The sequence below is a fragment of the Melopsittacus undulatus genome, chromosome 8 (genome assembly GCF_012275295.1).
Source record: "Melopsittacus undulatus isolate bMelUnd1 chromosome 8, bMelUnd1.mat.Z, whole genome shotgun sequence".
Classification (NCBI taxonomy): domain Eukaryota; kingdom Metazoa; phylum Chordata; class Aves; order Psittaciformes; family Psittaculidae; genus Melopsittacus; species Melopsittacus undulatus.
The window spans coordinates 1,179,914-1,202,124 of NC_047534.1; the positions used below are offsets into that span (position 1 = coordinate 1,179,914).

At 61.4% G+C, this 22,211-nt stretch overlaps 1 protein-coding gene across 1 annotated transcript in view; it reads left to right on the forward strand.

The window, feature by feature from the left end:
* CASKIN1 (CASK interacting protein 1) overlaps nt 1-22,036 on the forward strand; it is a 30,523-nt gene extending 8,487 nt beyond the window's left edge. Inside the window, exons 2-21 of the mRNA XM_034065739.1 lie at nt 4,695-4,746; nt 6,814-6,911; nt 7,004-7,149; nt 7,229-7,324; nt 7,764-7,894; nt 7,979-8,087; nt 8,254-8,362; nt 8,804-8,898; nt 8,968-9,085; nt 10,534-10,740; nt 12,778-12,885; nt 12,985-13,103; nt 14,186-14,279; nt 15,731-15,828; nt 16,079-16,189; nt 16,269-16,370; nt 16,781-16,919; nt 16,999-19,101; nt 19,180-19,570; nt 20,159-22,036. Of these exons, the coding sequence (XP_033921630.1) occupies nt 4,695-4,746; nt 6,814-6,911; nt 7,004-7,149; nt 7,229-7,324; nt 7,764-7,894; nt 7,979-8,087; nt 8,254-8,362; nt 8,804-8,898; nt 8,968-9,085; nt 10,534-10,740; nt 12,778-12,885; nt 12,985-13,103; nt 14,186-14,279; nt 15,731-15,828; nt 16,079-16,189; nt 16,269-16,370; nt 16,781-16,919; nt 16,999-19,101; nt 19,180-19,570; nt 20,159-20,255 (4,523 nt within the window). The 3' untranslated portion in view covers nt 20,256-22,036. The remainder of the gene's footprint in view (nt 1-4,694; nt 4,747-6,813; nt 6,912-7,003; nt 7,150-7,228; nt 7,325-7,763; nt 7,895-7,978; nt 8,088-8,253; nt 8,363-8,803; nt 8,899-8,967; nt 9,086-10,533; nt 10,741-12,777; nt 12,886-12,984; nt 13,104-14,185; nt 14,280-15,730; nt 15,829-16,078; nt 16,190-16,268; nt 16,371-16,780; nt 16,920-16,998; nt 19,102-19,179; nt 19,571-20,158) is intronic.
* Nucleotides 22,037-22,211: the final 175 nt, after the last annotated feature.

The following is a 22,211-nucleotide window of genomic DNA, read 5'->3' on the forward strand; positions in this document are numbered from 1 at the left end:
GGCACTGGGATGCATCCCCCCACAGGGGCCTTGGGATATGGGGAAGGGCTCAGGATGGCACTGGGGCACTGAGCTGTGAGTGTCCAGCTGTGATTAGGCTGTTGTTTTCCAGGTGTGATGGGCACTGGTGCATCCAGCTGTGATTAGGCTGTTGTTTTCCAGGTGTGATGGGCACTGATGCATCCAGCTGTGATTAGACAGTTGTTTTCCAGCTGTGATGAGCATGGGGTATGCAGCTGTGATTAGGCTGTTGTTTTCCAGCTGTGATGAGCACTGGGGGTATCCAGCTGTGATGGGCAGTTGTTTTCCAGCTGTGATTGGCAATGGGGTTTCCAGCTGCAGCAAGTGGTGTGTGTCCAGCTGTGATGGGGACTGATGCATCCAGCTGTGATGGGCAGTTGTTATCCAGCTGTAATGGTCACTGGTGCATCTAGTTGTGATGGGTACTTGTTGTCCAGCTGTGACGGGCAATAGTTCTCCAGCTGTGATGGAAACTAGGTATCCAGCTGTGGTGAGCAGTGTATGTCCAGCTGTGATGGGGAGTTGTCCAGTTGTGGTCCCTGGTGCATCCAGCTGTGCTGGTCAGTCATTATCCAGCTGTGATGGGCAGCTGTTATCCAGTTGTGTTGAGAACTGGACTGCAATAGGCCCATCCCATCCCATCCCTGCCACCTCTTTGCCCCAGGCAATCCCTTCCCATGTCCCAGAGCTTCCCGGTGCATTATTTATACAGCCCGAATCGATCAGAAGATGATAACGGCTTCATTAGCATCCGAGCATCGCTTGACACGACCTTGGCTGCAAGAGTACAAGCTTCTTGCTGTCTGTCAGCAGCAAGGACCGGCTCCATGGTGTTGGGGATGCTATGCCCACCTCTGTGGGGTCCCCATAGGGGCATGCGCATGGGCAGAGCTCGTGGCCACGAGCTCTGCCCATGCACATGCCCCTATGGGGACCCCAATCCTTGCTGTGAGGGAATAAACCCCTTTACCCACTGCTCCTCATGCAGTGCCCGTTGTTTGCGTGGCACTCGTCAGCAAGGATATAATTAAGAGCATCTATTTTGGATGCTTCCTTTATCCGGCAGCTCACGGCGATGCCGCTTCGGGGTCCTCCTCCCTCTTCCCAAATAGGCTCCTTGCTTTGCCTTCCTTAGGGGTGCTTGCTCCTGGGGGTACCCATTGTGTTTGGGGCTGGGGGGGGCATGCATTGAGTCCTGCTGCCCGCATGGGCTGGGGATAAAGGGATGGCAGGGATGATGGGGATGGAGAGGAGGGTACCACTGCAGCAGGGTGATGGAAGGGATGGAGATAAGGATGTAGGGGGTTGCCCTGGCTCATTCTTCGCTGCCATCAAGGCAGGGGGAGGAAGAAGTGATGGTTTTCCCCTCATTAAGTAGATGTTGATATTGTGGAGGCTGGAGCCATCTGCTTGGAGCAGCCGGGATGTGCTTTGTAACCGGGGCTTGGCCGGGAGCCCCCGCGCCCCGGATGGGCATCGATCGGTGCTGGTGCAGCTCTGCCTGCGGATATAGGGGGCTGGTGCCTGGGCACTGCATGGACCCGATGCTGGGGATGGAGAGGGACCCCCCGAGGCACTGAGGGGTTCACTGTGTGGGGCTGTGGCTTTGGATGTGTGTGTAGAGGCAGGGATGGAGCAGCCGGGCATGGGGGTCTCCTCATGGCATGTACCGGGATGCCCGGAGCAGTGATTGTATGTGGGAGTCATCCTGCAGCATGCATCAGGATGCCCAGAGCACATGGTTGGACACAGGGGTCTCTCTATGGCATGCACTGGGATGCCCAGAGCAGCAGGTGGGCACAGGAGACTTCCCATTGCATGTGTGAGGATGCTTGGAGCAGTGGTTGGGCACTGGGCTTTCCCTGCTGCATACACTGGGATGCCCAGAGCAGTGGTTGGCACACACCAGGATGCCAGGAGCAGTGGCTGGGTATGGTGATCACTCTGTGGCATGCACTGAGATACCCAGAGCAATGGTTGGTCACTGGGCGATCTCTGTGGCACACACTAGTATACTTGGAGCTGCAGCTGGGCACAGATGTCCCCATGGCATACACCAGGATGCTCGGAGCAGTGGTTGGGCACTGGGCTCTCCCTGAAGCATGCACCGGGGTACCCAGAGCAGTGGCTGTGCATGGCACAGGGGCCCATGGGTCACAGAGCTGGGTCCATGGGTCACGGAGCTGGGTCCATGGGTCACGGAGCTGGGTCCATGGGCTGTCAGAGCCGCTCTCCATGCGTGCCCACCCCTCACGTGTGCCCTGCTCATGCACATGTGCCATGCTCATGCCCCTGCCCTGTGCTCCCATGGACCCTGCTCAGCACCTCAGCCCTTGCACGCTGCTGAGAGCCAGGGGGGACTGTGCCATGGGGTGCAAGGAGAGCATCAGCTGAGCACCCCATGGGGAGCAAGGGGGGGATATTGAGGTGTTCCAGGGACACTGAGAGGCTCCAATTGGGGGGTCCCAGTGCTGGGGTTGCCAATGCCTCCCTGTGCTCCCTCTCATCGTCTGCCTGGTGCCCCCAGCCCCTGTCTGTGCAGGATGGTGCTCATGGGTGCTTGGTGCTCTGTGTCACCCCTCGGTGATCCCGCAGGCAGGGAGGCCAGAGGCACACTCGGTGCCCGCTGGCAGCATGGCCATACAGGAGCCCTGTCCTCTCCTTTTGTGCCTTGTATTCTCACTTGGCAGCTCCCTTCCCTCTCCCTTGTTAATGGAGGAGTTTTCCTTGTGCTTCCCAACCACTCCCGAGCTCTCACTTCCCGATCCAAGCTGCAGATCCCAGGTGGCAGCAGTGGGGCTGAGCTGACCCCAGGCTGTGGATCTGGTGATGTATTGGTGCCCATCCTGCTCCCCCTGCACTGGGAACTGTGGGCTCCAAGCTGCAGTGGGGCCGTGCCAAGGGTCTGGTTGGGGTCCAGGCTCAGCCACAGCTCCTCTGGGCACCCTGTGCCAGTGCCTCAGCACCCTCACAGGGAAGGGGTTTCTTCCTTATCCTAAGAGGTGCCACTGTTGGGTCACAGGGAGTGATGGGGACAGCAGCAGGGGCCTGAAGGCAGGGGGAGGACCAGGGTACTGCAGGATGCCCGAGCCAGCTCCTCGCATCCTCCTTGCAGCAACTGAGAGCCCAAGCTCCACGTGATGGAGCATCCACACTGTTCATTAACACAGCAACAAACCCCACCAGCAACAAGTCTGCATTGTGGGGGAACAGCCCCCACATCCCATCCTGTGCTCCCCTAGGAAGAGCTGATGGACAGAGCCCCATGGCATCAGCACTGGGGTGAGCTGCTCCCCGCCAGCCCGGAGCTGTGGCCAAGCTCCCCAACAAAGGTGCCATTCAGTGCTGATGGAGAGGAGCCCAGCCCTGCTTCCGCTGCGTCCAGAGCCAAGAAACAGCTCCCGGGAGAAGGGGGCCGAGCTGCACCCCCAGGGATGGGGACAAAAGGAGCCGGCGGGTGCAGGAGCGGCACCGTGCCCGGCACTGGCTCTGATCTCCAGCCCCACGATGGGCCCCGCTTGGGTTAACTGGTCCTTGCAGGGAGATGGAGGTCTGCAGGGCTTGGGTTTAACCATGGGTTGCTCCCAGGAATGGGGCAATGCCTGAGGATTGGTGCTGCATCCCTGGACATCCATCCCCAGCATCCCCCATCACCATCATCAACCAAACACACCGGAGCAGCAAATCCCTCCTCCCTGCACCTGCAGGAGAGGTTGTGGCTGCCAAAACCTCTTTAGCACTTCCATCAGTGCCCATGCCAAGTGCTTAGTCAGTGACTTCCAGCCATGCAGTGGTTTGACTTTGGTTAAAGCTCTGGCAATGGCTGTGAGCATCCTGGTGCACTCAGGCCCTGGCATGGATTCAAAGGGTTAGGGTTTTAGGTGCAGCACGGGGCTGATGGGTTCCATAGGGTTGGTTCTATGTCACCGCAGGGTATCACCACAAGGAGCCAGGGCAAAGCCTTAGATGGTGGGTGCTGGTGTGACACTGGTGGAACCAACCCCGTGTTTGCACCAGCACCAGGGCCCTTGAAGGACAGCGGCTTCACACTGACAGAGGGTAATGGGTTTAAACAGGGTAATTTAGGTTAGATTAAGGCAGAGGGTGCTGAGGTGCTGGCACAGGGTGCCCAGAGAAGCTGTGGCTGCCCCATCCCTGGCAGTGCTCAAGGCCAGGTTGGACACAGGGCTTGGAGCAAGCTGGTGCCCTGTTTGCCAGCACAGCCCTTTGTGCTGCAGAATGAATGGGATGGTGACCAGGACACACAGCACAGGGGCAGCGAGCAAGGCCATGGCCATGATGCACCAGGAGCATCCCTTCCCTTCCAGTGGTGGGCACCAGGCCTGCATCCCCATCCCAGGGCTCCCTCATCTTCCTCCCTGCTGGCTGTGAGGAAGAGCAGAGCTGCAAAGCCTGAGTGGCACTTTCCTGCTAAATCTCATGTAAATCTGGCTCCATCCCTCCTCGGGTGTTAATGGGATTGGATCCCCCCGAGGTGCTTTGTGTGCCCACAAAGGAGAGCGTGGGGTGGGAAATGGAGCTGCAGGGAGCCTAAACCATGGTGGGGAGGGAGATGTGGGGCTGCACCTTCATCCCCCCCATTGCACCCCATGTCCCTGCCCTGGGCACCTCCTGTGCTGCTCACTCGTGCTGTCCCCTTCCCTCCCTCACAGAGCTCCTCGGATCCGCAAAGAAAGTCAACGTCAACTTCCAAGACACCGATGGGTGAGTGGGATCCCGGTGCCTGCACACAGTGGGGTCTGCGGGGAAGGGGGTTTGTGCTGTGGGGTGCCATGGACAGGGGTGTGTGCATGGCAGGGTGCAGTAAGAGCCTTGCATGGGCACACCAGGCTTAGCAATGGAGCTGAGCTGGCAGGGTCTGGATGGGCAAAGCCTCCCCTGCACCCTCAGGGTCCCCCTGACTGAGCAGGATGGCAGGATATGGGGCTGGGTGATGCCACTGGGTCCCCATGGATGGGTCTGCTGTGCCCATGGCAATGGTGCTGAGCAGAGGGGCTGGATGAGGTCAGCAATGGGAGAACATGTGGCTGCAGCAGCCCAGGTCCCTCATCCTCACCCTGTTAATGGGCATCCCTTGGTACCATCAGCACATGAGCTCTGCTGAGCCACGCATGAGCACGTGTGTGTGTGCATGGGTGCATGTGAGCATGCAGATGTGCAGCTGAGCGTGTGTGTGTGCAGGCATCTGTGCACATCAACCAGCAGTGGGGAGGGTGCCTGGTGCTGCCTGCATGGGGCAGGGGCTGGAGGGTGGGATGTGGGCAGGGAGAGGGGATGCATCACCCCATGGACCACCTTGTGCCATGGCTGCCGGAGCTGGCACACCACAGGGCTGTGTTGGGGTAGGGGTAGGATGGCCATTGAGAGCTGCAGGCAGGGCCCTGCTCACATCCTGCTCTGGCTGGTTTGGGGGTGCAGGAGCAGCCATGCACCACCTCCAGTGTGTTCCTAGAGAGGATCCAGCCCTATTGCTGTGCCTCAGGTCCCATCTCTTGCTGACTGCAGGGCTGTGGGTGCCATGGGTGAGCACCCACTGTGCCCATGTCCCCAGGGGCAGTGCCCTGCACAGCTTATGGCCATTGGAGCTGGATGGGCTGTGCCAGTGGGGAGCCCCTGAGGCAGCCCTAGGGGGGGGGGGGTTGTGATTGGCACCATCTTGAGCGGATCTGAGCTGGGCACTGGAGCAGAAGATGCTGACATTCCCTGGCAGATGCTGGGGATCAGCTCTGCAGGAGCTGTCTGCTCACATCCCTGCTCCTGCAGTGCATCCCGGGGGCAGCTCCGCAGGGAGAGCAGTGCCTGAAGCACGGTACCCAGAGTGATGTGTCCCACTCCACAGGGGTCCTGGTGATGTGGGGCAGGATCCTGCCCCATCAACTGCCTCTTGGGGCATCCAATGGGGTCTGCAGTGCTCCTGTGCTCCAGTGGCTGCGGGTGTCATGGGGATGGGATGGGATGGGGATGGGATGGGGATGCTGTGTGCCACAGGGCCCGCAGAAGCAGCAGTGGGTGCGAGCGCAGCCACATGGAGGATGCTGCTGCCGGGAGCAGCAAGTAGGTCAGCTCCTGGCCTGCTTCCCAGCAGGCTCCAGGCATGGCCCATCCATCCCGGCTGCTCGGGAAGCAGAGCGGGATGTAGGACAGGGGCTTCCCCCAGCACCGGGCAGGGGCACCGCTGCCATCTGGCAGCCTGGGTCCCCCTGTGCCAGTGCCTGTGGCTGTGCTGCCAGGGCTGGGTTAGGGGAAGTGGGTCAGTGGGGAGGGAGGGCAGCTCCATGGCACCCCCATCCTCAGAGGGGACCCCCCTGTGCCTGCCCTGCCCATTACCTCCAGCCCCATGGGGTATTCTCAGCATCCTTAGGGAGTGTTTCATCTGCATCCGTCTCACTCCAGCATCCCTGGACCACCACCCCGGGCACACCAGCCCTGCAGCATCCCCAGCCCTGCAGCACCCCCAGTCCTGCACCCACTGCACTGTGGGGTTCATCCTGCAGCTGCAGAGCCCCAACGTGATGGGCTGGAGACCAAACACCCACCCATGCTGCCACATCCCACCCTCTGGCCCTGCTTGCACACTGGGATGTGGCTGGCTCCTGTCTCGAACGTGGCTGTATCCCATGGAGGGATGTAGAGCTCGGGGTATCCCGGGAGGTTGGGGCACACACACATGGGGGGTTGCAGGATGCAGGGTGGGTGCTCTGGGGTGCTGGGATGGGTGCAGGCTGAAGGCCATGCTGCTGGGGGGACCCTGACACCACTGCTGGTCCCCAGGTTCTCGGCTCTGCACCATGCAGCTCTTAATGGCAACACGGAGCTCATCTCACTGCTGCTGGAGGCACAGGCTGCGGTGGACATCAAGGACAACAAAGGCAAGTCCCTGGGTGCCGGCTACAGCCCCGGCCCCTTTGCAGGCTGTGGGTGCACAGGCACAGTGTGGGGCTCACAGCCTGGCCACACACAGGCATGCGGCCCCTGCACTATGCGGCTTGGCAAGGCAAGAAGGAGCCCATGAAGATGGTGCTGAAAGCAGGTTCCTCTGTGAACATCCCATCGGACGAGGGGCAGATCCCCCTGCACTTGGCAGCTCAGCACGGGCACTACGACGTGGTACGGTGGGGCCGGCAGCGCCGGGGGGGCTGTGCCACCCTCCCTGCCCTCGCCGAGCTGGGGTCTCGCTCCTCCGCAGTCAGAGATGCTCCTGCAGCACCAGTCCAACCCCTGCATCATGGACAACTCTGGCAAGACACCTCTGGACCTGGCGTGCGAGTTCGGCCGGGTCGGGGTAAGTGATGCCAGGGATGGGGACACCAAGGGGAGGATGATGGGGACATTGAGACATCCATGGGGATGCTGGAGCATCCTTGGGGAGCATCAGGGATGAGGACACCAAGGGGAAGACAATGGGGACATTGTGACATCCATGGGGATGCTGGAGCATTCTTGGGGAGCATCAGGGATGGGGACACCAAGGGGAAGATGATGAGGACATTACGACATCCATGGGGGTGCTGGAGCATCCTTGGGGAGCATCAGGGATGGGGACACCAAGGGGAAGATGATGGGGACATTGCGACATCCATGGGGATGCTGGAGCATCCTTGGGGAGCATCAGGGATGGGCAGCGATGGGGACCGGGGTCTCTGGCTGGCAGCGGTGCCATGGCCATGGCAGGCGGCTGAGCCACCATTGCAGCCCTGCTCCGTCTGTGCTCGCTGCCGCAGGTGGTGCAACTGCTCCTGAACAGCAACATGTGCGCGGCGCTGCTGGAGCCCAAGCCGGGGGATGCCACCGACCCCAACGGCACCAGCCCCCTGCACCTGGCTGCCAAGAACGGCCACATCGACATCATCCGGTGGGTGCCGCGGGCCGGGGGCAGCACCGGCATCTGTGTGTGCATCCCCGCCCCCGGCTGAGCCCACCGCCTGCCCCACTGCAGGCTGCTGCTCCAGGCTGGCATCGACATCAACCGGCAGACCAAGGCGGGCACCGCGCTGCACGAGGCGGCTCTCTGCGGCAAGACTGATGTGGTGCGGCTGCTGCTGGATGTAAGGGACCCCAAGTGTTGTGGGATGGGGGTGACCTGGTACATGGGGGTGTAGTGTGTTCATAGGGGGGGACGGGCAGTGACTTGTCTTAGGGTGGTCCAAGGGGTCCGATGGGGTGGGAGGGAGGAGGACAGAGCCTTCCAAAGCTCCTTCTGTACTATTGCAGAGCGGGATCAATGCCCACGTCAGGAACACCTACAACCAGACAGCTCTGGACATCGTCAACCAGTTCACCACCAGCCAGGCCAGCAAGGAGATCAAGCAGATGCTGCGGGGTAGGGGGCACTGGGAATGGAGGGATGGAGCACCTCTCCTCTGGGAATGGATGAGAGAGTTGGGGGTGTTCAGCCTGGAGAAGGCTTAGAGCAGCTTTCGGTTCTTAAAAGGGGCTTATAAGGAAGATGGGGAGAGGCTTTAGCAGGGCCTGTTGCAATAGAATGAGGGGTGATGGTTTTAAACTGAAAGAGGGAGATTGAGCCTGGATGAGAGGGGAAATGCTCTTTACAATGAGGGTGGTAAAATACTGGCACAGGTTACCCAGAGGGATGATGGATGCTCTATCATCTGGATGTGTTTTAAGCAGTCTGATGGAGTTGAAGATGTCCCTGCTCATTGCAGGGGGTTGGAGCTGGATGAGCTTTAAGGTCCTTTCCAACCCAAACCATTCCATGCTTCCATCCCATGGGCACCCAGCACCATTCCCTCTGTTCCCACAGACGCCTCCGCCGCTCTGCAGGTCAGGGCCATCAAGGACTATTGCAACAACTACGACTTAACCAGCCTCAATGTGAAAGCCGGGGACGTGATCACGGTGAGTGTGGTATGGGGGGACCGGGGACCCCGGTGGTGACACCGGCCCCTGACCCAGCCATGCCTGCAGGTACTGGAGCAGCACGCGGATGGGCGATGGAAGGGCTGCATCCACGACAACCGCACCGGCAACGACCGCGTCGGATACTTCCCCTCCAGCCTCGTCGAGGCCATAAGCAAGAGAACAGGCAAATAATGTCCCCTTCTCCATTGTCCCCATTGTATGGGGCTGCTCCCAAACTGCAGCCCCAGGGAGCCCCGTTTCGGGCTGGGGGGATTGGGGTGTTGGGGGTCAAGCCCAGCTGTGGGGTGAAGCCCTTGTTGTGCATTTGAGGTCAGTGTCCCCACCATGTGCATGGTGATGGTGTCATGGAATGTGTGGGGTTGGTGTCCCCATCATGTTTGTGTGGTTGGTGCCATTGAGTGTGTGGGGTTGGTGTCCCTGCCATGTGCATGGGGACTGTGATGTTGAGTGTGTGGGGTTGGTGTCCCCATCATGCATGTGGGGCCAGTGCCCTGTGAAATCCACTGGGCTGATGTCCCTATCAAGCGCATGGTGTTGGTGTCCCCACTGTGCATGTGGGGCTGGTGTCCCCATGGAGTGTGTGGGGTCGCTGCCCCTGTTGTTCCTGTAGGCTCAATGCCCACCTGATGCATAGGGCTTGGTGCCAGCAGCCCCAGTGCAGGTCTGGTGTTGGGCACTTGTGGTGCCAGGAGGTTGGTGCATGGGGAGAGCTGGGGGCATCACTGCAGTCTGGGGGTGATTGTGCAGTGATGGGGACATGGGACCTGGTGCTCAGGGGTCTGAGCAGGGCTGGGGCACTGATGCCAGGGACCCCATGGGGACCAGGGGCTGTCTCAGGGATCAGGCCCTGCTCCCCTGCCCTGCCTGTCCCCATCCCCATCCCTGTACATGGTATGTGTGGTCCCCTATGGCTGTCCCTGCTGTGGGAGCAGCACAATGGGGCTGGTACCTCTGCGGGCAGCACTAAAGGTCCCACATCAACCATCTCGCTCCTCACTGTCCGGGGGCCACATTGCTGGGACATGGGCACGGAATGGCACAGCAGTGCCATGTGCCGGCCAGGCAGGGCTAGAGCCACCCTCTGTGTGTGGGTCATACTGGTCCCACAGGATGAGGTTCAATGTGTGCGCTGTGTGCTGGTTCTATGGGATGAGATCCATGCCTCCTGGGATGCTCCATAGTGGTGATTGCAGGGTGTGGGGTTCTGTAGCCACCCCATCGGCTGCAGCCCTGTGCCCAGTGCAGTGTGGCAGCAGCATGGGTTGCAGTGGGGTGGCTGCAGTCGCACTGGGCACGGGGGTGCCAGCGCTGCCGCCCTTCCCTTCCCTGGATCCCTTTATGTGCCCCACATCCATGGGGAGCCGCCGTGGGGCAGTGGATGTGCCATGGGCTGCACCCTGTGCTGAGCTCCCACTGCTGCTCCTCGGCTCTGCATCGGTTCCGTCTCGGTTCTGGCTTCTCCCCATCCCTTTGATGGCGTTTTTTGTTTGCTGCTTTGGTTTTTTCCCCTTTTTGTGTGTTTTTGGTTCATTCCCATTTCCCGGTGGCGCTGAGCGGGTCTCGGGTATTTTGATTCTTTTCATTTTGTCTCTTGTTATGTTTCGTTATCAGGTTCATGGGACACTGTAACAATCCCCCAACAGACCCCGCTCCCGGCTTACGGGGCTGCTGTGCTAAACGGTGACGCCTCGTCCCATCCGTTCCATTCCCTGCCTCCACCTCCACCTCCACCACCACATTCCCATCAGACTCTTTTCAGTTCCTTTGGCTATCACAGGCTCTCCCCTAGCAGTGCCGACGAGCAGCCTTACGGACAAGGTAGTTCACCGCTCGCTTCGTGCTCTCCATGGATCCCTTTCCTTGCCTTTAACGTGTGTATTGAGTCTTTTCTCTCTGCTTGGCTTCTATCCCCCCTGCTGTGCTGTATTCACCCATGTGCAGGTGTGTGCATGTGTGTGTATGTGTGTGCATGTGTGTGTGTGTGCATGCAGGTGTGTGTGTGCAGATGTGTGTACATGCATGTCCCTTCCACTGCACACCCTCACCAGTGCGGCTGTAGCGTTGCGGGGCCCATGGCTCTGCTGCTGGAACATCCCCAGTGCCCTGCATCCCACCCGCAGCATCCCAGTGACCCCCATCCCACCCTTCCATGTCCCACATCCCACCTGCAGCATCCCAGTGACCCCCATCCCACCCTTCCACATCCCACATCCCACCTGCAGCATCCCAGTGACCCCCATCCCACCATCCCATGTCCCACATCCCACCTGCAGCATCCCAGTGACCCCCATCCCACCATCCCATGTCCCACATCCCACCTGCAGCATCCCAGTGACCCCCATCCCACCTTTCCATGTCCCACATCCCACTTGCACTTTCCTGTGTCCCACATCCCGCCTGCACCCTCCTGGTACCCCACATCTCACCTTCATCACCCTCCCATGTCCCCTATCCCACCCACACCTCCCTGGTGTCCCCTATCCCACCTGCAGCACCCCGCAGCCCCTGCTCTTCTTCCCACCCTGCCCCTGTGCATGGGGACCCCCAAAACCACTCTCCATGCCCCGTGCCCAGCTGGGAGCCATGGGCACAGGGATGCTCTGCCCATTGCAGCCTCTCCCACAGGGTGTTTGGCACCCCATGGGCAGCTCTAACCCCATGGGCAGCTCTAACTCCATGGGCAGCTCTAACCAGGCTGGGGCTGTGGGGCTGGATGTGCTATCCCTAGGGATGCTCTCGGGCTGGCTCAGTGCTCAGCTGAACACTGGGACCATCCCTGTGTGCAGGCAGGTGATGGGTGCTGCAGGTCTATGAGCTGAGCAGGTATTTGGGGGGGGGGGTTGCATTGTGCAGCCCATGCCATACCCTGGGAGCTGCCACCAGCTCTCTGGCACCAGGGCTGTTTGCCTGAGCCCCAGTGGTGCTGGTGCAGTGGGGTTGCATTGGGTTGGCTGTGCTGGTGATGGAGACGGGAGCAGGACCTTTCCCCCATGGTTTCTCTGGGTGCTGGGTGGCACAGAGCCTTACCCAGCAGTGCAGGCTCCTCTCGGTGCGGCTCAGGGATGTCCCATCATGATCGTGGTGTGGCCGTTTGTCCCTTGGTGCTTCTTCAGTGGTTTATCACCTCTGACCATGCCCCTGACTGATAACAGGGCGAAGGGCTTGAGGAGCTGAACCAGGCACTGTTGGGGTGGCAATGACTGAAGCTGGTGGTGGGACTGGGCCGAACTGGGCTCCTCGGTGGCTGGTGTTGGGGCTGTGGTAGTGCCAAGCTTGCCAGGGCTGGTGTCCATCTCATCTGGTGCTGGTTTGAGCTGTGCTCTCTGTGGGCATCCCTGGTGCAAGCAGGAGGTGACAGAGGTGGGCAGTGTGAGCTGGTGATGGAGCAGTGCTGTGGGGCGGCTGGGTTGTCTCACCCACTGCTGCCATGGGGCATCCTGGGGGGCAAGGGGGTTCAGCTCTCGGTCCTGGCCCCACACGGCCCCTGTGTCCTCCCTCAGATGGGCTCAGGGGCATGGTCCCCACTGCTCAACTTTGCTTCCCTGCACTGGGTCATGTCCCCATCCTGCTCTGTACAGGGACAACACAGTCCCTGTGCTCTGGGCTGAGCTGGGGCACTGGGGAATCCTGGCATAGGTCTGGCAGCAGGGAAGGGGGATGCCCTATGTGATGGGGTCCCTATCACTGGGGGGTACCAGCCCCTGGGACAGCGCTGGCACCCCAGGGCATGGCTGGGGACCCCACACCATCACTGTGTGTGTCATTGATGGGCCCTGGGGCCCTGGGTCACCGCGGTGAGCCCAAGCACCCGGAGCCACACATGCCTGATGGCTGCTCTCTCTGCTCTGCACCAAGGGTCCCGCGGCACCGACATGAGCCCATCGCACCTCTCACCGTCGCAGGGCGGATCGGCTGCACCGGCACCCACGGAGGAGATCTGGGTGCTGCGGAAACCATTCACAGGTACACCCCCCCCCGTCCCCATGGGGAGCACACACCGGGGGTGGGATGTGGTGTGCCCCATCCTGGCTGTGTGCCCCAATGCATCTCCTCTGTGTGCAGGTGGTGACCGCAGCAGCCTGGGCAGCACGGGCAGCGTGGCCTCGGGGCGCAGCTCGGGCAGTGGGCAGAGTGCAGGCAGTGGGGCACATGCCCTGCATGCCGGCTCGGAAGGTGTCAAGGTAAGAGGAGCCCTAAGGTGACTGTGCCAGACCGTGGTGGCACTCGGCTTCGAGCCGGGCACTGGCACTGGTGTGGGTGTTTGGTGCCCTGGCAGTGCCCTTGGTCCTTGATGGGATCGATGCTCAGACGGGTCCTGTAGGTTCTACCTGCACCCAGTGTTACTGGTGGCAGCCACCAGTGTGTCCGCTCCAGGATGCAAGCTTAGACCTGGCACCGTGTCCTGCTGTGCCTCAGGGGCTGCCTGTGCGTGCAGGATCCTGTAAAGCTGTGTGCTGTGCCTCTGCTGCCACTTGCAGGGTCCCTCTGCACTGCACTGCACACTGCTCCATGCTGCCCACTGCAGCTCCACACTGCACAGAACATCTGCCTGCTGCTGCCAGCACACAGCACACAGCACACTGCACGCTGCGAACTGCTGCCGGCACATTGCCCACTGCATCCTGATGCTGCTGGCACCATATTTTTCACTGCATCCTGATGCTGCTGCCAGCACATGCCCACTGCATCCTGATGCTGCTGTTGGCACATTGCCCACTGCATCCTCATGTTGCTGCTGGCACATTGCCCACTGCATCCTGATGCTGCTGTTGGCATATTGCCCCAAGCATCCTGATGCTGCTGCCGGCACATGCCCACTGCATCTTGATGTTGCTGCTTGTATATTGCCCACTGCATCCTGATGCTGCTGCCAGCACCTTGTGCTTTGTGCAGCACCATGGGGTGTCCTGTCCCGCAGCACCCATGACCCCCTCCCCCTGTCATCCTGCCTTAGTGCTGCTGTGCACTGAGCTCTGTGTGGGCACTACGTTGCACTGGGGATCCCCTCCACCAGCACCAGCAGCCTCCTGTGTTGCTCCGTGCCGGCTGCATTGGGGTCTCTGTGGGCGCTCACTGCCTGCAAGGCACCATCTGTGCCGCTGCTCTCTCCGCTCCGCATCCAGATCCACTGCACTCTCTGGGGCACAGCACCCGCAGCATCACCCGCAGCACCCGCAGCAGCACCCGCAGCATCACCCGCAGCACCCGCATCAGCATCCGCCTCACTCCTGCCGCTCTTCCCCCTTCCCCGGGTGTTTTTCAGCTGCTGGCAACCGTCCTTTCCCAGAAGGCTTCTGCGCAAGAGTGTGCCGTGGGCGATGGGCCGGCCAAGGCGCAGGACATCCCCATCCCCGCAGGTGCGTGCTGCCGGCGCCGGAGCAGCCCCGGCCCTGCCGTGCATCAGGGATCTGTCTTTTGGTTCCATTGCCACGGCGCCAGAAGGAAAACGTGTGGGTAAAAAATGACTCTGTCGCCTTTCGGCTGCTGCCAGGCCTTCTCCTGCCTCGGTTAGTGGGGGCCCCGTGGGGGGGTATGGGGGCGGCGCGGCGGGCAGGGGACGGCAGCGTTCCTCCCCGGCCCCTTCCCTTCCCCTGGCCCCCCACCGGAGTCCCGGCACCGCCAACCGGGGGGGGCTGAGGGCTGGGGGCTGCCCTGGCACGGGCACGGCACGGGGGAGGCACAGGCTTTGGATGGGGGGGGACAGATGGGAGATGCTCAGATGGGAGGATGCACACGTGGGAGATGAGTGTGGGGGATGCTCGGGTGTGGAGATGCACATGGAGAGGGGATGGGAAGATGGGAGGGAGGGATGTGAGCACGGGGAGGGGGATATATGCATAGCAGGGATGTACACACAGCGGGGATGCACGTATAGAGGGGAATGAACACACACGGAGGGGATGCGCACACAGGGGAGATGCACATACACAGAGGGGATGCACACGCTGCTGGAGGAGGGGGAAAGCACAGCCTGGAGAGGAGGATGCACACGCAAGTGGGATGCAGACGTGAGGGAGATGCTCACAGCAGAGAGATGCACATGTAAAGAGGATGCCCACGCAAGTGGGATGCGGTTGCCAAAGGGATGCACATGCAAGGAGGATGCACACGTACACAGGCACATTGGATACACACACACACATTGGATACACACACACACATTGGATGCACACATCGGATGCACACACGCAAGGAGGATGCAATTCCCAGCTGGGGGAAGGGGCTGCTCCTGCTGGTCCTCATCAGAAATAGGAGGCAGGAGTTTCTGGGCAGCCCTCATCACCCCACGGCTGGTGAAGGCACGAGCTGGATGGTGGATGGGGACCGGGGGGCACTGGGGGACAGGGCAGTGTTTGCTGCTGGGCCCCTATGGATGCAGGGGGTGGATGAGCCCCATCACTCGGTGGCTTGGCTGGAGCAGGGTTTGGGCACCCAGGAAACCTGCTCTAAAGGGGGTTCTGCCTGGGTCCCTCTGCTCAGGGCTGCACTGGATGAGGGTCCTGCAGCACCAGGGTGGGGGCTCACAGCAGTGCCATAGCATCTGGGAGCTGTGTACACCATGGTGCTGGTGGCTCATGCCAGCATGGCCAGCCTTGCCAGGATGGAACAGCAGGGCTGCCTGCCAGTGCCAGTGCCTGGGCACGGTGCCCTGCACCACCCCTGCCCATGCAAAGGGAACAGACCCTATGCAGATGCTCGGGACCGCTGTGCCGGGTGGGTGTCACTGTGCCATGCCTGCCCTGGGGGCCGTGGCGGTGGCACCCGGGGGTGTCCGGCGCAGCCCCGGTAACCGGTGCCTCCCCGGTAGGTGCCTCGAGGTCGCAGAGCGTGGCCAGCTCCCCATACACCCCCCAGCCCCCCACCGAGCCCCAGCTGAAGAAGATGGAGCCACCGTCAGAGGGGAAGGTGAGTGGGGAGCACTGGGATGGGGAGACCCCGGGAGGGGGGCACAGGTGCAGCACCCATTGCCACGGGTGGCAGCCCTGGGATGGGTGCTGTGCCATGAACCAGTGATGTGAGTGACCCCAGGCACCAGCCCCTGCATGCCCCATGGCACAGCCCCTGCTGGCACATGGATGGATGCAGGGACACCCCAGGTTATGGGTCCCCATCACTGGGGCTGCCCTGATCCCTTCTGTCCCTCTCACTGCCCCAGAGCTCGGAGGCTGTGTACCAGTGGCTCTGCAAGTTCCAGCTGCAGCTCTATGCACCCAACTTCATCAACGCTGGCTACGACATCACCACCATCAGCCGCATGACGCCCGAGGTGAGCCCATAGGCTGGCGGTGCCACGGGGAGGGTGGCACAATGGTGTGGGGTGGTCCTGACCCCTCGCTCTGCCCCAGGACCTCACGGCCATCGGTGTCACCAAACCGGGGCACAGGAAGAAGATTGCGTCTGAGATCAACAACCTCAGCATCCCCGAGTGGCTGCCGGAGTACAAACCGGTAAGGGATGTGTGGGGATGGGGATGGGGAAGCCACATCCAGGGTAACTGGTCCCTTGCACCCTGTCCCCTTCAGGCAAGGGTGGCACAGGGGGTGATGCTGGGCAGAGACAGGTGATGCCAACATCAAGCTTAACACAGGGGGGATTTAGGCTAGATCTAAGGCAGAAGCTGTTCCCTGTGAGGGTGCTGAGGCGCTGGCACAGGGTGCCCAGAGAAGCTGTGGCTGCCCCATCCCTGGCAGTGCTCAAGGCCAGGTTGGACACAGGGGCTTGGAGCAGCTGCTCCAGTGGAAGGGATTGGAGCTGGATGAGCCATAAGGTCCAGCAGGATGGGATCAGCACCATGACATGGGTGCTGTGGGTGCTGTGCTGCCATCCAGCCCTGAGCTGTGCCCCGTGTACCCCCCAGGCCAACCTGGCGCTGTGGCTCTCCATGATCGGCCTGTCCCAGTACTACAAGGTGCTGGTGGAGAACGGCTACGAGAACATCGACTTCATCACCGACATCACCTGGGAGGACCTGCAGGAGATCGGCATCACCAAGCTGGGTAAGCCGCGGTGCTGCCGCGCCGGCTGCGGTGCCTCCATCCCTGGTGCCAGTGCTGATGCCCCCCATGCCACCCTCAGGCCACCAGAAGAAGCTGATGCTGGCGGTGAAGAAGCTGGCAGAGCTGCAGCGTGCCGAGATGGGCAAGTACGAGCCGGGCACACTGAAGAGGAAGGCGGCTGCCGCGGCGTGCCAGGAGGTGCTGGCTATTGAATCCCCCCCACCGGAGCCCCCCGAGTGCCAATCCCCCAAGATGACCACGTTCCAGGACAGTGAGCTCAGCAGTGAGCTGCAGGTGGCAATGACCGGAGAGGGCCCCGAGGAGCCCACGGAGAAGGCGGCGAACCCGGCGGTGCCGGTGCCGGTGCCGGGGCTGGGCGGCCGCGCCAGGGTGATGAGCAGCTCACAGGAGCTGCTGGGGGACGGCCCCCGCGGTGCCCCCTCTGCAGCCATGTCCAAGAGCCAGGAGTACCTGGCCGATGGGGCCGGCGAGGGGCATCCTGCCCCACACAAGGAGGGGCGGCCGCCGCGGCACGGCCACCCGGTGAAGCGTGCCAGCGTGCCGCCCGTGCCCGGCAAGCCCCGGCAGCCCTTCCCTGGCACCAGCGGGCAGCTGACACCGCCGCAGACCCCCGGCAAGCCGCGGCCCCCATCGCCGCAGGGCCCATCGGTGCCCCACGCCACAGCCAAGGTGAAGCCGACCCCGCAGCTCCTGCCGCCGGGTGAGCGCCCGGCGTCACCGCGGTCACTGCCGCAGTCCCCGACACACCGCGGCTTCGCCTATGTCCTGCCGCAGCCAGCCGAGGGCGAGGGCAGCCCCGCGGCCGTGCCCGTGCTGCCGGTGTCGGTGCCGGTGCTGTGCCTGCCGCCCGCGGGTGAGGGTGAGGAGGAACCGGGGCGGCCGAAGAAGCGAGCGCACAGCCTGAACCGGTACGCGGCATCCGACAGCGAGCAGGAGCGGGACGAGCTCCTGGTGCCGGATGCGGGGCCCTATGCCACGGTGCAGCGGCGCGTGGGGCGCAGCCATTCGGTGCGGGCACCTGCCGGCGGCGACAAGAACGTCAACCGCAGCCAATCCTTTGCTGTCCGGCCCAAGAAGAAGGGGCCGCCGCCGCCGCCGCCGAAGCGCTCCAGCTCTGCCATCTCCAGCGCCGGCATGGCCGAGGACTTCCCCAAGGATGGCGAAGGAGAGGCGGCCACCAGGGCCCCCATTGCCACCGATGGGGAGAGCCACCGCGAGCAGCGCCGTGCCAGCGACCTGGGCGGCAGTGTGGACACCGGCAGTGCCGGCAGCGTGCGCAGCATCGCGGCCATGCTGGAGATGTCCTCCATCGGCGGCGGTGCACGGGCGCTGGCGATGCAGAAGCCGCACGTGGCTCCGGTGCCGGCCAAGGCACCCGATGGCTACTACCTGCAGCCAGGACCGCCGCCGGGCAGCCCTGACCGCGCACGGGTGGCCACCGTCCTGGCCACCGTCAAGCACAAGGAGGCCATTGGGCTGGATGGGGAGGTGGTGAACCGGCGCCGGACCATCAGCGGCCCCGTCACCGGGCTGGTGGCAGCCGCTCGCCGCGAGCGTGCCGACAGTGCGCGGTCAGAGACGGGCACCGACGGCACTGGTGAGCGGCTGCGGGTGGAGCGTGGCGGCTCCCCCGATGCCATCCCCTTTGCCGAGGAGGGCACCCTCACCATCAAACAGCGGCCGCGGCCAATGGGGCCAATGCGGGGTGAGGCGGGTGAGGGGCTGTCACCAGCACATCGCCATGGGGAGCTGGCCAAGGTGGAGGCCAGCGCCACGCTCAAGCGCCGGATCCGGGCCCGGCAGAGCCAGCAGGATGGAGTCCGCTTCGTGCTCACCGAGTCCGACACCGTCAAGCGCCGGCCCAAGGCCAAGGACAAGGAGCCGGCGCTGGAACCGGCATCGCTCGCCGTGTACCAGAACGGTACCGGCACCGTGAAGCGGCGGCCGGCGTCGGAGCTGAGCGGGGCTGAGCCTCCCCCCACCCCACCACCCGCTGCCCGCACCGATGGCCCCGATTACACCGCGCCGCCCATCGAGCACAAGAAGCCCTTCAAGCCGCCGGTGTCACCGAAGCCAGTGCTGGCACAGCTGCCACAGAAGGTGCCCGGGGCACCCGCACCCATCCCCAAAAAGGTGCCCATCCCAAGCCCCGGCAGCCCAGGTAGGTACCAAACCCCCCCCTGCTCCCCAGTGCGGTGGCACCACGCATCCCACCACCCTGTGCCCCTTCTCTCCGCAGAGGTCAAGCGGGTCCATGGCACACCACCACCGGTGTCCCCCAAGCCCACGCCGCCCCCCACGGCACCGAAGCCCCCCAAGCCCCACGCCGCCATCCAGTCGGTGAGCGCCGGCTCGACACCGGCCCCATCACCGGCACGGCAGCTGGGTGCTGGCACCACCAAGCCGTCCAGCACGCCGCCATCGCTGTGCTCCAGCCCTGCCAAGCCGCTGTCACCCGGTGCACAGCCCGTGCCGGTGAAGCCGCCGCGCTCTGCCATTGCCAGCCCCTCGGTGGACAGCGCCGGTTCAGAGCTGGCACAGCAGAAGCTGGAGGAGACGAGTGCGTCCCTGGCTGCGGCACTGCAGGCTGTGGAGGAGAAGATCAAGCAGGAGGACAGCCAAGCACCAGAGTAAGGCTAGTGGCAATGGGGATGGGGTGGGGCTGTGGTGGGCACGGGGGTGGAGAGGGACAGGAGGTAACAGAGGTTTGGGCTGTGCCACCATGGTGGGAGTGGGACTGTGCTGTGGTGACATTGGAAGATGCTCTTCAAGAGCATCACGAGGCTTTGGTTGGAACCATGTTGAGGAGGTGGCACTGGAGAGGGCACCGGGTCCAGAGCAGGATGGGCAGGGATCCCTGGGCATGGGGTGCACTGTCTTGGAGAGGTGACAATGGGGAACCTTGAATTGGAGTGTGTTGGGGCTGGGTTGGACCCATAGGGAGGTGACACTGGGGAACATGGTGATGGAGCAGAGCAGACAGGGAGACCTGGTGCACTTAGAGAGGTGACAATAGGGGACCTTAAACCAGAGCATGGTTGGACTGGGCTGGACCCAGCCATGCAGTGATGCTGGGGGGGTGATACTGAGGAGGTGCCCCATGGCATATGGTGCTGAGCTCTGCAGGGCAGAAGGGGCATGGAGCATAGGGGGTGTGTGTACATGTGTACAGTGCTATTGCCCCATACACATCCATGACCCATCCCACCTCTCCCCAGCTCTGCCGCGGAGTCCAAGAGCACCGTGAGCATCCTGGACGACATCGGCAGCATGTTCGACGACCTGGCGGACCAGCTGGATGCCATGCTGGAGTGAGGGGCGCCAGGGCCCCCCAACCTCAGGGCTTACGTGGGCACAAGGGCACAACGACCCCCCCAAACCCATCCTGGCACCCTCCTCCCCATCCCCTTTGTACAGCCGTCCCCCCCGGACATCCGTTCCTCGGGGTTTGCACAAAGAAGAAGATACCTCAGGATTGTGCTCACGGACTCGGCGCGGCTCCGGCACAGCTTTGGCAGCAGCAAAAAACCAACCCACCACCAGGAGCAGCAAAGCAGCGCATCCCGGATGGACACGGTGCCAATGGGGGGTGATGGAGGGGTCCCCGGTGCCGCGGCTCACCGTGAATGTAGCACAAGCCCTGCCCGGTGGTCCTGGCACCGTGTGCTCACCGGGCCCATGGCACCGCCGGTGATGGGGCCGGGTGGGCAAATGCACTTGGGTTTCTTTTCTCCTCATTTCTTTTAACTCTTCCTTGGTCAAGGCTCTTCCTTCCCCCTCGGTGCAGGGCCGGGGGCTGCCCCATAGGGGGATGCTGGGGGGCAGCGGGACGTGCCCCTGCCCGGCCCCTCCTGGCAAAGGGGGGGGACAGGCCAGTGATAAGCTATAAAGAAGTATTAATTTATTGGAGGGGAAGGAAAGAAAGATATAAAGCAGAATTTCCCTCTCCCTTCACCCCTTCCCCACCCCCAGATAATAAAAAGAATAAACTTTAACAAATATATATTTAAAAGATTTAAAAGTATTAGCAATTATATATAAAGCAGTTTAAAAGAAATCAAGAGAAAACTGGATTTTAGCTTGAGAAGAAGACGAAGAAGAAGAAACAAACCACTATTAGATTATCCTAAGCTGTGTGTCTTGTGGCAAACTCATTCTCCGAGTAGCACAATATTTACCTGTTCTCTGGGTGGGAGGTTCGTGCAAGCGGTTTCGTTGCGTTGGGATTCAGTGTTGGCGTCTTTGTTCCACTCCACAGTCCCGAACTCAAAGGATGTGCCTTGTTTTCCGGAGGTTTTTGTTACTCCTTCCCCTGGAGATGGTTCATTCCCTTTGGAGCATCTTCAGGCTCGGGTTGGGTTCCTTTCTATCCGTTCCTTATGGCATCCGATGGGGTGTGCGTGGGGTGTCTGTGTGCGTGTGAGCGTGTGTGTGCTTCGGGTGCTCATCCCGGTGTATATCCCTGTGGAAACTGGAGTTGGAGTCTGGTTCAGTCGCTTGAGTCCTGATGAATGCCTCTCTCTGCTTGTGGGGTCCAAAGTGTTGCTGGTCCTTTCCTTACCGGAGGCTACGCTGTGGTCTCCATCCCTCTGCCTTCCTCCTCCTCTTCCTCTCTATCCGCCCCCTGTCCCCCTCCCGTTGTGGTCGCTGATCCAGATGTGTTTGGCACAACTTTGACATTTCTTTACAAAAGAGGAAAAAAGAAAAAAAAAGGAAAAAAAGACAAAAAATACTTAAAAAATAGCAAAAAACCAATAATAATGTTAAAAAAAATCACTCGCCTGAAAATATCTGTTGAAAAAGAGAAAAAAAAGATATGATGTATCTAAACCAGAAACCCCCATAAAGTTCTACATGATGGATATATACATATATATATTTTTTATGATTAAGTTATGGACTCTGTATCGTATCCCATCTGTCGAGCTATGCATCCTGGTGCTTCTCCCTGCTCTCCTGTGCTTAGATTTCACCTCTACTCGTCTTATTCTTCCTATTCTGAATCGTAGGTGGCTCGTGGTGCTGTGAAGAAGTTTGCTCCTATACCAAGTCTGGCAACAACTATTTAAAGAGAAATAAAAGAAACTAAAACCCTACGGGTGCCAGCACTGTTTGTGTCCAGGACAGCAGCAATGGGTGAGATGGACCCTGTGGGTGCTATGGGTGCTGTGGCTTGGTGGGTGTTACACTGTGGGGCAGCACTGGGGGAGCTGGGAACAGTGGCAACCATGGGGTGAGCCCCAGCACAGAGACTGGGGGAGAATGGATTGA